Source organism: Talpa europaea, assembly GCF_964194135.1.
Source record: "Talpa europaea genome assembly, chromosome: 1".
NCBI lineage: Eukaryota > Metazoa > Chordata > Mammalia > Eulipotyphla > Talpidae > Talpa > Talpa europaea.
In genome coordinates, this window is record NC_140073.1 from 45,692,964 (window position 1) to 45,705,384 (window position 12,421).

Consider the following 12,421-nt stretch of genomic DNA (forward strand, 5'->3'; position numbering starts at 1 on the left):
GGGGGTGGATCAAGGGAATTTCTGCCCTGGTCCCTCATCCTAAATGGTGATGAATTCAGGCTATGGAGCCAGATAGCCCTAGGTATCAAGCCCAATTTTTCCAACCCTTGGCAGGGTGATCTTGAAAAAATAACCTCTCTGGCAATATCTACCAAGAGATGAAGGTGGGGGATGAAACAAAGATGCTGCATGAAAACTACTCAGCCCAGGTCTGGTCCCTACAAATGGGATGGGGTGGGGATGGGGTGAGCCCAGGATCAGGGGCTCCTGACCTATGGCCTGAGCCAGAGATGGACAAGATAAAACAATGTTACTGGCTGAAACAAATGACTGATCTCCAGGATACAGGGTCATATTCTCCTTCCCTAGCCTTCTTCTTGAAGAAAGACAGTCCAGGGGCCTGTGTAGGGCAGGAGCAGGCTTCAGGCTCCCTGTCCACCTAGGGTCAGCAGCTGAGAAATCTTTAGTGTCATTGTATTCCAGGAGACTCTCAGAGAACAAGAGAAAGGGGAGCAACTATCATAAAACTCATCCTCCTCTGGGCTCCTGTAGCCTCCTGGGCTTGCTTCACTCATTCACTCATTCTTTCATGCTGTGCCTGCTTTGGATCAGGCCTCTGGCTGGATGATAGAGATGGGGGAAAGAATCAGATTAACCCAGCCCTTAAAGAATACCTGGAATGTGTTGGGGTAGAGGGTAGAAAGACAAATTACCAACAGGGCATGGGGAATACCCTGGGCAAGGGTGGAGGGAGGGGGGAGAGTTTTCAGAGATGAGGTAACATTTGAAAAGTACCTTGAGGGGTGGGTAGGATGGAGTCAGTGTGGGTGGGTTCTAGAAAAGCTTTCAAGGCAGAAAGAGCAGCATGAACAAAGTCACGGGAGACTGGCAGGGCCCTTACGTGGCTCACGTCTCCTTTCAGACCAGGAGCTTTCAGGGCAAGGCAGCCAGAACGGAGCAGAGAAGGGCTGGTGAGTAGTATTGGGCAAAGTGAGGTGGGGGCCAGTCTGTAGGTTACCAGGGGCAGGGAGAAGCAGAGGCAAAGGCAAGAATTGAGGGAGAGGGCTGGGGACTTGCTCTCTCCCTTAAGCAAGGGCCCTGGGGCTGGAAGGATGTACTCACATGTTGATGAGCCAGCCTGTAGAGGGAGAGGGCGGGCAGGGTCATTCTGGACTGGGGCCATGGTGATGGAGTTGCCAGCTGGCCTGGGAGGGTGGAGGCCAGGATGTCTTCAAGCAGGTGGAAAGGGCATCTCCCTTGATTCAAGGGAGGCTTAGGGAAGTCTCCACCCCTCTCTTCAGTGTCAGAGATTCCACTGTCAGTAACTAGCAAGAAGTTCTTTGTGCAGAGCAAGAGATGTTGACTCTAAAGAGGTGAGGGTTTGACCCTGATGTGAGGAGAGACTGCCAGGGCTCTGCACTGGACTGGGAGTGTGGGGTGTGGGTGTGTGTAAGGGGCAGGATGGGCCACAATGCAGGTTTTCTATGATCCCAGCAGACCCAATAAAGAAGGAGTCCTAGAGAGTCCTGGAGCCCTCAGTGGCTCTTCAGGTTTTTATTGGGATTTACCAGGTACACAGCAGGCAGGGGTGCTGAGGGGCTGAGAGACTGGCAGTCCTCCCAGCCCCCAGTAAGTCTTGACTCTGTCTGGGTTCTCTGGTGATCTCTGCTGCTCTGCTTCTCTTCTCTCAGCTTCGCTGGCGTCCCCGTGACGCCGCCCTTAAAAGCCCAGTCTTAGCTCAGGTGAATCCGTCTACCTATGCCCACACCCTACTCCAGGTGCCCGCCATCAGGCATGCATTCAGGACCACAGGGTTCCCTCATCTATCCTGATGGCGGGAGGGCAGAAAAGCCTGATACTTTTACCTTACCCTACAGGGTGGGATGGGGTGTGTGTGCTAAAGCATGGAGCATGGCGAGGGCTACCCTCCCCGTCTCCAGTGGGACAGGGATGAAGTTTTACAGCCACCATTCTCAATGCTGGGGATTCAGCCCAGGAGCACACAGGGAGGGCAGGAAGAGCCTGCCGTCACCTGGGCTTCCGAGGTATAGCTGGACACCCAAGTCAGGTTGCCTCGGTGGGAATGTGGCCCCTCCCCAAGCCCTCAGCCTCACACTCAGGCCTCCATGCTCCTCAGTGGGCCAGCGACACCCATCCTTCCTCCCCAAGTACCAGATCTGATTGTCTCATCCATTCCCATATGCCCCCACTCCCCTTTGGGGGCACCCCATGCTTACCCTGTTGGGCAGTGAATTCCTCCTTTTCCCCCATCTGCTCTTCCTCCTGACCTCTGAGTAGGGTCTCCTCTCTGCCTCCCCCTCTTTATCCCTCCATTGGGGGCCTGTCTTTCCAGCTTCCCTCCCGCACAGCTGTCTCCATCTCTCCCCTCAGAAGTCCCCAGGCCTGGTCCTGGTTTGGGCTTCAGTGTCACTCTCCTGGTCCCCCCCACCCCACCCCACTCACCTGCTCCACAGCCTCCAGCCAAGGCCTTCTACCTCTCTTCTACCCACGGTCTGAGAGCTTCCCAAAGATTTCTGGAAAAGGCCACATCTGAGGTGAGCCTTGAAGCTCATAACAGCATTGTCCCTGTGCCAGGCACTGCTCCAAATATTTTACACAATTACTTAGTCTTCAAAGCAGTCCTATGATGTAGGGTCTATTAACTGCCTCATTTTATAGGTGAGGAAACAAAGGCAGCCTGGCTCCAGAGGTCAAGCTCTTCTTAATCATTGGCGTTTGCTGTGTTGAGTGATAGAGTTATAATTTCAGCCGGTGAAGATAAGGGATGTGATCTAATCTAATCCAGGTTGAAACAGCAAATGAACTAAGTCTGGAGAATTACAGGCACATTCAGGAAATCTCAGTTGCCAGGGAGGGGCTGAGCTGCTTGGCTGAAGCTACAATTTGAAAACATACAACATCAGACCGACGGGCTGGTTTTCTTCTGGGAGGAGGCAGCAGCCACAGAGGTTTTCAAGCAGGGGAATGTCTGTCTTTCACAAAGACCCCTCTGGATTGGGGGGACTGAGGCTGGAGCCTGGCGCAATGATGCAGTGGTCACAACAGCGGCTCTGAGATGGGATGGGATGGGATGCAGATGTCAGAACACTGGGTCTTAAGTCCTGGCCCAGGAGCAAAAGAAGTCCCAGCAACCTGGCCCTGATACGGCCCCCCATATCTGCCCCCTCTCACCTTAGTACCACTTAGGCTTCTCCCTGTTTCCTCACCCTGGATCTGCCTCCCTGGGGAGGAACCTGTATCTACTGCAGGAGGTGCTGAGTGCAGTCTCCCTTCCTTCATTTACACCATTGCAAATACAGGAGTGGGATGGGGGGGCATGAAGGGGAGGTTAATGGAGAAAGAAGAGGAATTTGTGTCCCTCAGCCTCCATAATCTTAACCTCTGGGGCCTTGAATTGCTGCTGGGAGGCCAGGCTGGGCAGGAAGCTGAAGGGCCTGTTCTGCAGGGTCCCTACGTCCCAGCTTCTCAGGCCTCTACACAGCCTCAAATTCTCAGGGTGGGGATGACTCCTGTCACTGTACTCCATCCTCTCAGATACACCCCCACACATGGCTGCAGCCCTCCTGCAAGCTCTGCTAGAGGGCCACATGCACCCCTCCCCCCAATAAGCAGGGTGCTCAGGAGCTCCCTCTTACATCACCTTCTACTGTGAGATGGTCCAATAGGAATTATAGCCCATCCCCCAGCTATGTGTGACCTTGGCAAAATTACTCCAATGATCTGTGTTGCAGCCTTGTTATGAGAAGATCAGGCTTGATAACCTGGCTCCCAGAAGCATGTTGTAAGAATGGAATGTACATTTAGAAAGCACACTTAGGTGTATGGGTTGGAAAATAGCAGGCTTCCGGCCCCTTCACACTGTTTGAAAGTTATTCTTCATGTTTGTTCCAAACCTGCCTATCTAGCACTCCTGCTAGGATTTCCTGCCTGCTGGAAATTTTTGCCCTCCAGACTGAAATATCTGTGCCCTGCTTGCCAGCAGACAGAGCTCTGACTTATCACATTGGCAGGGGTAGGAGAGGAAGAAAGTAAACAACCTGTTCTCCAGGTGCTCTCTGAGTAGTGAGGTGCCATGGACATGTTAAATGCCCACTAGGAACAAAGCAGAGGATGGTCATGAGAGTGATAGTGTGTGGGAGAAGCCAGGTAGGCTTGGAGGAGGCTAAATTTGTCCCACAAAAGAAATCTCCCTTTGCCCCCACTCCCACCTACATTCACACTCCCTGGAATCTTCAGGAAGGTCACTGTCCCATCTGGTAGCCTGACAAACCAGGGAGCAACACTACTGTTTGCAGATACAGAAAGTATCAGAATATAGGAGTACCTAAGAAATATTTGCTGAGTGATTGAATGAGTGCCTGAATAGGGAGACCCTTGGAAATACACCCCCAAATGTGAAAATACCAGGCACAGGACCAGAACCTTCCCAGCGAGCAGAAAAAATGAGTTAAAGGAAATAACTTTAATGCCTTTAGAAGAATTGGAATATCTCAGCAGGCAGTGGGCACAGAGTGTGGGGAAGGGCCAGTTAGCCTTAAAGGTCCCTTTCCAAGACTCTGAAATACATGCAACCCCCCAGATCCTCAGATTCTAGAGCTCAGGATCCCAGATCTAAAACTCTGTGCTCCTGAGGTTATAAAGCAGAGTTACCAAAGTTCTTGTTTGTACAAAGCCAGATAGTAAGTATTTTAGACTTTGCGGGACATATGATCTTTGTCAACAACTATTCAGTTCTTTGTAAATGGGTGCATATGGCTATGCTCCAAAAAAGGTTTTATTTACAGAAACAAACTGGTGGTCTGGCTTTCAGCTTCAGGGTATAATTTGCCTACCTTAATTGGATGATCCTGATATTCATGGATCTCATGCATTCTCAAGGATTCAAGGTTTGGGGGTTCTGTGTTCTCTGGGTCTCAGAGAGAACCAGGTCAGATAGCAACAAAGGCCTTGGATGTGGTTGGATAGATCTTAGCTCAGGGAATCTGTGGGCACTTGGCTAGGTGTCAGGCCTCCCTGAGAAACTGGGCCATGACCCTAATGATTGTTCTGCCCACCTACCCCCTTCCCTGCAGGGTGATGGCCAAAGGCCCAGGCCTCTGGAATGGCACCATCAATGACACCTGGTATGGGGATGAACTGGGCTACAAGTGCCGCTTCAACGAGGACTTCAAGTACGTGCTGCTGCCCGTGTCCTATGGCGTGGTGTGCGTGTTGGGGCTGTGCCTGAATGCTGTGGCACTCTACATCTTCCTGTGCCGCCTCAAGACCTGGAATGCCTCCACCACGTACATGTTCCACCTGGCCGTGTCAGATGCGCTGTACGCAGCCTCCCTGCCACTGCTGGTCTACTACTATGCCCAAGGCGACAACTGGCCCTTCAGCACGGTGCTGTGCAAGCTGGTGCGCTTTCTCTTCTACACCAACCTTTACTGTAGCATCCTCTTCCTCACGTGTATCAGTGTGCACCGGTGCCTGGGCGTCTTACGCCCGCTGCGCTCGCTGCGCTGGGGCCGGGCTCACTATGCCCGCCGTGTGGCAGCCATCGTGTGGGTGCTGGTGCTGACCTGCCAGGCCCCTGTGCTCTACTTCGTCACCACCAGCACACGTGGAGGCCGGATTACCTGCCATGACACTTCAGCACCCGAGCTCTTTAGTTACTTTGTGGCCTACAGCTCCGTCATGCTGGGCCTGCTCTTCGCAGCACCTTTTGCCATCATCCTGGTCTGTTACGTGCTCATGGCACAGCGGCTGCTGAAGCCAGCCTACGGGACCTCGGGAGGCCTGCCGAGAGCCAAACGCAAGTCAGTGCGCACCATCGCTGTGGTCCTGGCTGTCTTTGCCCTCTGCTTCCTGCCTTTTCACGTCACCCGCACCCTCTACTACTCCTTCCGCTCCCTGGATCTCAGCTGTCACGCCCTCAATGCCATCAACATAGCTTACAAGATCACCCGGCCGCTGGCCAGCGCCAACAGTTGCCTTGACCCCGTGCTCTACTTCCTGGCTGGGCAGAGGCTCGTGCGCTTTGCCCGGGACACCAAGCCACCCACAGAGCCGGCCATTCCCACCCAGGCACACCGCAGGCTGGGCTTGCGCAGGTCTGGCAAAACTGACGTGGGGAGGAGGGAAGACTCCAACAGTGAGGACTCCAGACAGACAGACTCCACGCCAGTTGATGGTGAAGCCACTAAGGACATTCAGCTGTAGGACTCGGACCCCTTATACCTGTGAAAGTTTTCATGTGGGGGCTGAAAAGGACTAATGCTTGTTTAAATGTCCTTATCTGAGGATAAGGACAATAGTGATTACTGCTGGATGGTTAAGGGAGCCATGACCTCAGCGCTCTGTCATTCGGCAGGAACTGAGGATCGTCTCTGGCCCAGAGCTCAGTAGCCCCAGCCCCCAGTCACCATTTGTACGTGTGAGTTGGGAAACAAGGTTTCAAGAAAGGCAAGGTTCTGGACCAGCGCTACCCCTGACCGGATTCCCACATAAATAGCTGGGCTTGCCTGCCAAGGTACCCAGGCTGGAGCCCAGCCCAACCAAGTCAAGTGGAAAAACAGGACCAGAAGGAAAAGCGATTCTGGACCTGAGATCCCTGGGGGATGGAGGGGCTATTATAAGGTTGACCAGAGGACCCTGGTTGGTAAGGAGTCAGCACTGAGCCAAAGGTAATTTGGTGACTTGGGCTGCTCTGGGTGCCATAGTGGACTCAGCTCCGAGGTGTACCCCCAGCCCAAGAAATGAAAATCTGGGGTCTTATGTCATAGGCCCCTCAGGAGGTTCCCCTGGGGTGGGAGCCTCCCCTGGCTGTAAGTTATACTAAAGGTCCTGTCGCCTGCTGAGCTGTGCCATTGTGTGGCTGGAATATAGGAACGCATCCTAGGAGCTTCCATGATCCCACAAGAGTCCTTTCTCCAGCTTGTTCCCTTCCGTCAGCTGCCTTCTCCCTGGCACCGCAGCGGGGTCTCCTAGCAGGAACCTCCTCTCTCTCCCAAGTTATGCGCCATTTCAGAGCCAACCTACTTTTGTGTCTGACTCTGCTAGGTCCAAGAGAAATCATCTAGGGTCCCAGACCTTGGGATTCCCCAGTTTAGGACTTAATATTCTTGGGGGTGGAATAAAGGAAACCTTTTATTTATAGCATTGCCAAAGGCCACAATGCAAATACTGCTAATTACGGCCAATTTTAGACTGCCGAAGTGATGTCAACTTCCTTGCAAAATTCCTGAAAAGTGAACAGTTGGCTCTTGCAAGCAGGTACAAAAGCACACCCCTGAATAATGCTGCATGGCTGTGGTTGTGGATCAGGGTCAGGGAAGGCTTCCAGAATGGGGAGAAGCTGTAGCTTCTGAGAAAAGCAGTTCACCAGAGAACACCAGGTGCAGAAGGTGTTCTGGGCAAAGACAAGGGGGGGCGGGGTGTGCAGACCTAGAAACAGGCAGGTGACCAGTGCCCAGGTTCAAGGCAGGAAGGAGGCCTGGGCCAGGTCACAAGGAGGCCATGTTCTGGCTCCTTCCATGTCCTGACCATCCAACTCCAACTCAAGCTGGATCAAGGTTTAGAGATGGGTCTCACCTGTGACAGGTTCTGGGTCCAGCCAGGACCACCCTGAGCTAATCTGTGGCACTCAGATGGATGGGTCCAGCCCTAACCTTTGGATATGGATGGGTCCAGCCCTAACCTTTGGATAGGGATGGGGTAAAGTGACAGGTCTGAATCTTAACCACAAGGATAGACTCACAACCCTTGCCCTTGGGGTCCCAAACCTTTCCCCACCTCAGCTCCATCTGCCTCCTCTGGCTTATTTAGCCTTCACACTCCGTCTTCAAAATGGGGTATCTCCAGGGTTGCTCTTAGAATCTAGCTCCACAGCTCCCCCAGGTGACAGGAACCCATCACAAACCATGACCGAAATGATTACTCCACATTGTACAATGTGGGTGACCTGCGCAGAGTAGGTGAAGTGTTCATCTCCCACATACTAAGCCCTATACTTCTATTAATATAACTCGAGTCCCTCTGAGCTTCTTTTGTGACTACTTACCTTAGTCCTTGAACATTTCTGCTGGCCCAAGTCTATCTCTTTCCTACCAGCTATGACTCAGACTGAACCCCTCCCAAATTATAGGGAGCCCCCTACCCAGGAGGGATACTCTGCCTGCCAACAACTCTGCCTTTGAAGCCTGAGTTCTGGCATCCTCAGGCAGACCCTGCTTAGATCCAGTTATACATCATGACTTCAGAGGCTCTTGAGTATATATTTGTGGTTGGGCCATGGGCACCCAACCCAAGCTCCCCTAGTGCCCATTCCTTTCATGCCCACTTACCCTTCTAGTAGCTGCCCTGAAGAACCCCAGAGTCCAGGGAGCCATTGGCACACTATGGTCTCTAACCAGGATGCCTTCCTTGAAACAGCTGCCTGCAGATTTCTTTTTTTTTTTTAAGATTTATTTATTTATGCATACAAGAACTGGGGTACAGGCCAGAGGTGTGGGGGGTAAGAGGATTCACCAGAGACAGAGTGGGGAACAGAAGAGGCAGATTGACTGAAATACACTGCTGAGGGGTGAGATAGGAGAGGTCTGCTGTGCCATGTGGGTCACCTCCCTGGCTGTGGATTGAACTCATGCTGCAGTGGCTGCGGAGAGCTTCATAGGTTGTGTCTTAACCCCTTGTGCCACCAGGGAGGCCCCTGCCTGCAGATTTCTATGGACATAGGATATAGGGTCCAGAAGGAGCATGTTCCATCTAACCCTGTGGCAGGCACTGGTGGGGATAGAGGATGGAGACCTGAAAGGAACCAGGCACAGGCCCAGGGTCCCACCTCGGGACTCCACTGGGCCTGCCCAGCCCCTCAGTGAGTACATTGGCTTAGCTGCTTAGTGCCTAGGCCACCTTCCTGGTGGGTGAGGTTCTCGATCCTGCTGCTTGTGCTATTTTCAGCTCAAGTAAGAGCAGGATTTTCCACTCCCAGCCCCAGACCATTGTCCAGCAGTGACGTGGAGGACTTGTCTGGTCTCAAAATATCTCCTCTTACTCTCCAGGCCTCCCTGTCCCCTCTGACCTCCCCACCTCCTTGCGCTGACATCACTTCCTGGAGCTGTTGACACTTGAAGGCCACTGTGAAAGGGCACAGCCACCTGACAGGGACCCCAGGGATTATCCAGCCAGCTGCAGACTCAAGGCCAGAGAGGGGCCAGCCTCGCCCAAGGTCACCCAGCAGGTCAACTTGATGCCTGGATGTGCTCCCCTGCTGCTTTGCCCCCTTTAGTGCAGGTCAGTGCCTTCACCTTCCACTGCAGCCTCAGCTCTTCCTGCCCCCGCAGTTAGGGTCAACAGATACAGTTGTGGAGCTGAGGCCAGGGACATGGGGCAGAGTGGCGGCAGATCTGGCTGGGAGGGCAGGGAGAGTAAGTACCTGCTGAGTTGCCTGGAGCAGCTTTTCTCAATGAGCTCTGTGCAACCAGGGCAGGGGCCTTGACATGTTGGAGTCTCTGGCTTGGGTGGCAGTTTTCCCAGGGCCCAGGAAGGAGGTGGAGTCCCAGAGGACATGCCTATTCTCACCCTCCAGGGCCCTGGACAACATGCTGGCCAGACACAGTTGTTCCAGTCTGGATCCAGGTCGGGTCACCAAAGCTAATCCTCCACCACCACCCATGCCATGACAGATTTGGGCTCGTCTGTGTAGAGTCAGGCACATGAGGAAGGGAACTCCTGTGCTAGCCCACATCTCAGGTGCCCCGCACCCATTCTGTTATTTTCACACAACTGTGTGACAGACATTATCATCTCTATTGAGCAGGCAGGCTCTGAAAAGTGAGGACTTGCTCCAGGTTACACAGGCTAAACGTGAATAGAGATTGAATCTAGTTCGACATGACTTCACCTTCCCGGATCCCGTGTACCTCACAACTCCTACCGGACAGGAGGGTCTGTAGATGACCCTTCATGTGATTCAAGACAGACTTCAGTATAGTGGGAATGGGGTCAAGAGCACAGATTCAATGCCCAGACCACCAGGGTTTGAATGTGGTCTCCGTTTCTTCCAGCTGTGACAGCTTGGGCAAATTACTTAATCTTGTAGCACCTTGGTTTTCTCATTTCTAAGAGGAGATACTATGTGCCGTGTAGGGCGCTGAGGGTGTTACCTGAATAAAAGGGGGTTCCTGAGGTGGAATCTTCCCCAGAGTATGGGAGGAGGGAAAGCAGGTCCATCCGGAGGTCAAGTGTGGAGCCTTCCCTGCATGGCACTGGGCAGCTTTTAGACACACAGTTCTATGTGTTTACAGAACCTTGTCCTGGTGCCTGGCTGTTGGAGGCATTAGGGAGAAGCAACAGTGGGAGGAGGAGGTGGGGATGACCTTGATAACAAGCTTCTGGAACCAGCCCCTATGAACTAGACAGCTCCCACCACCCCTGGCAGAAGCGTACCCCTTTTTCACTGGTGGTGCCTGCTATGGTGTGTTTCAGCTGCTCTGTGGTTTGACCAGGAGCCTGGAGACCTAAGGCGGGAGGGCTGATCTGGAATTATGCCAGAGGAGGCAGTGAACAGCGTTTACTGTGTGGCCTGAGGCTTGTGCCTGCCCTCTCTGGGCCACCTGGACTCTGGGAAACTTGCCTCCCACATTCCAGTTATCCTTACTTCAGTCAAGGTATCAGCTGCCTGGCTCTTCATCAAAGACAGAACTAATAATTGCCCCCTCAGGAGCCCCAAACACATCCTGGACTCTCAGTTCTGAGGACTAGAGTGGAGGCATCAAGTTACCAGAGAGGTTAAGTGGCTCCTCTGAGGCACCACACAGAGCCCTGGAGTAGAGCCAGTCTGATGTCTGACACCCCTGGTGCCTGTAGAGAGCAGGGTAGACTTGACCAGGAGGGCCTAGGCTGCAGAGGGTGGATGTGCTTGGCTTCCCTCAGGCTGTGTGCTTGTGGGAGTGGCAGGATGTTAGCCCCAGAAACCAAACCTTCACCCTTCTCTACCCTGGTTCTTGGTGAATCTCTTCCCCACTTTGGTCCTCAGTTTCCCCGTCTACAGCAAGGCTTGGCTCTGCCCTGCCTTTCTCCCTCCTGTAGCGCTTCCTGGGCTTGCCTCTGTCCTGGCTGCCGCCTTGCCCATGTCCATTCTCAGCACTGTCCCAGGCAGGAACAATGGAACAGGTCAGCCAGTCACTCATCAGACCCAAACCCAGTCCCTAGGGCCTCCACTCACCACCCTGGACTATTTTCAGCCCTTGGAGATGAAGTCAGAAAAAAGATTTTCCACTCTCAGCACAATGACTGCTGTGGACCATTGTCCAGCAGTGACTACGGGATCCGCCTGCCCCCAAATATCTCCTCTACCCTCCGGGCCTCCCTGCCTGCTCCTCACTTCCCTATCTACATAACTTCCAGGGGCTGTTAACTTCTGAAGTCACTGTGAAACAACACACGTGTCGCCTGGGAGACATGACCAGTTGGAATCAGTTTTCACTCCTGGCAGGGACCCCAGGAATTGTTTGGCTGCTTAATGAGACTAGAGGCCCAGAGAGAGCTATGCCTTACCCAGGGTCACACTGCAGACAGCTTGGCGTCTGGACTATGTGAAGCGAGGGATTCAGTTGCCTTTGTTAGTGCTGATCTGTGCTTCCTGGGAGTGCAAGCTCACCCAGGGCGGGCATCCCGGGAAGAAGCCTGAGTAACATGGGTGAGAGGGGGTGTTGCTTGGGTTTTGACCTTGGAGCAGGGAGCTCAGAGCAAGGGCTTGAACTGAAAGCCTGTTCTCCCTCTTCAGTCCTGTTTTCACCAACTGGGGCTTTAAGCTTCACTAAACTCAGAGTTATCAAGTAGCAGCTCAGGGGAAAGGAGGCGTTTGGGTGACACAGGGGAGCTGAGGCAGGAGCTTCAGCCAACATCAGCTCTGACGGCAAACCCAATTTCCTCATCTGCAAACACCTCTTTCCCTGGTTTACTGAGCAAGGAGAATGCAGTAACACTCGAACATGCAAGTGTTCTCTTTCCCTCCCATCGGCGCGCCCTACTCAGCACTGTTTAGTTCCCCTTACTGATCCAAAACTGCGTATTTGGCAAACTCCAACATTTTGAGTCACTTTTGGGAAACAAAGTTTACTCCAGTTTTAAATGCCAACCCCCTACTTAATATACTGCTCACTCCCCTTCCCAGAGCTAGGAGGACCCTCTGCACCCCACCCGTGGGCCTCTCCTCTGGGTGTTGGGCAAGGTGGGGAGGAAAGGGACCAGTATGTCCTCCCAGTATCGCCATTGCCCTCTCTTGCTGCCCTTGTTTCTCTGGCCAAGACAATCTGGCCACCAGTGCCACTCAGCGCAGAGCCCTCTGAACACCAGCCCACGACTTTGTGAAAGAGTCTTTCATTAAATCATCTCAAAGTTACCTAATTTGAGT

At 53.1% G+C, this 12,421-nt stretch overlaps 1 protein-coding gene across 1 annotated transcript; it reads left to right on the forward strand.

The window, feature by feature from the left end:
- Positions 1 to 707: 707 nt before the first annotated feature.
- Positions 708 to 6,225, forward strand: P2RY2 (purinergic receptor P2Y2; the record flags this gene model as incomplete). Its single annotated transcript, XM_084245586.1, has 2 exons — positions 708 to 772; positions 5,094 to 6,225. The coding sequence occupies exons 1-2, from the start codon at positions 723 to 725 to the stop codon at positions 6,223 to 6,225; spliced, it is 1,182 nt and encodes a 393-aa protein (XP_084101712.1). The 5' UTR covers positions 708 to 722.
- Positions 6,226 to 12,421: the final 6,196 nt, after the last annotated feature.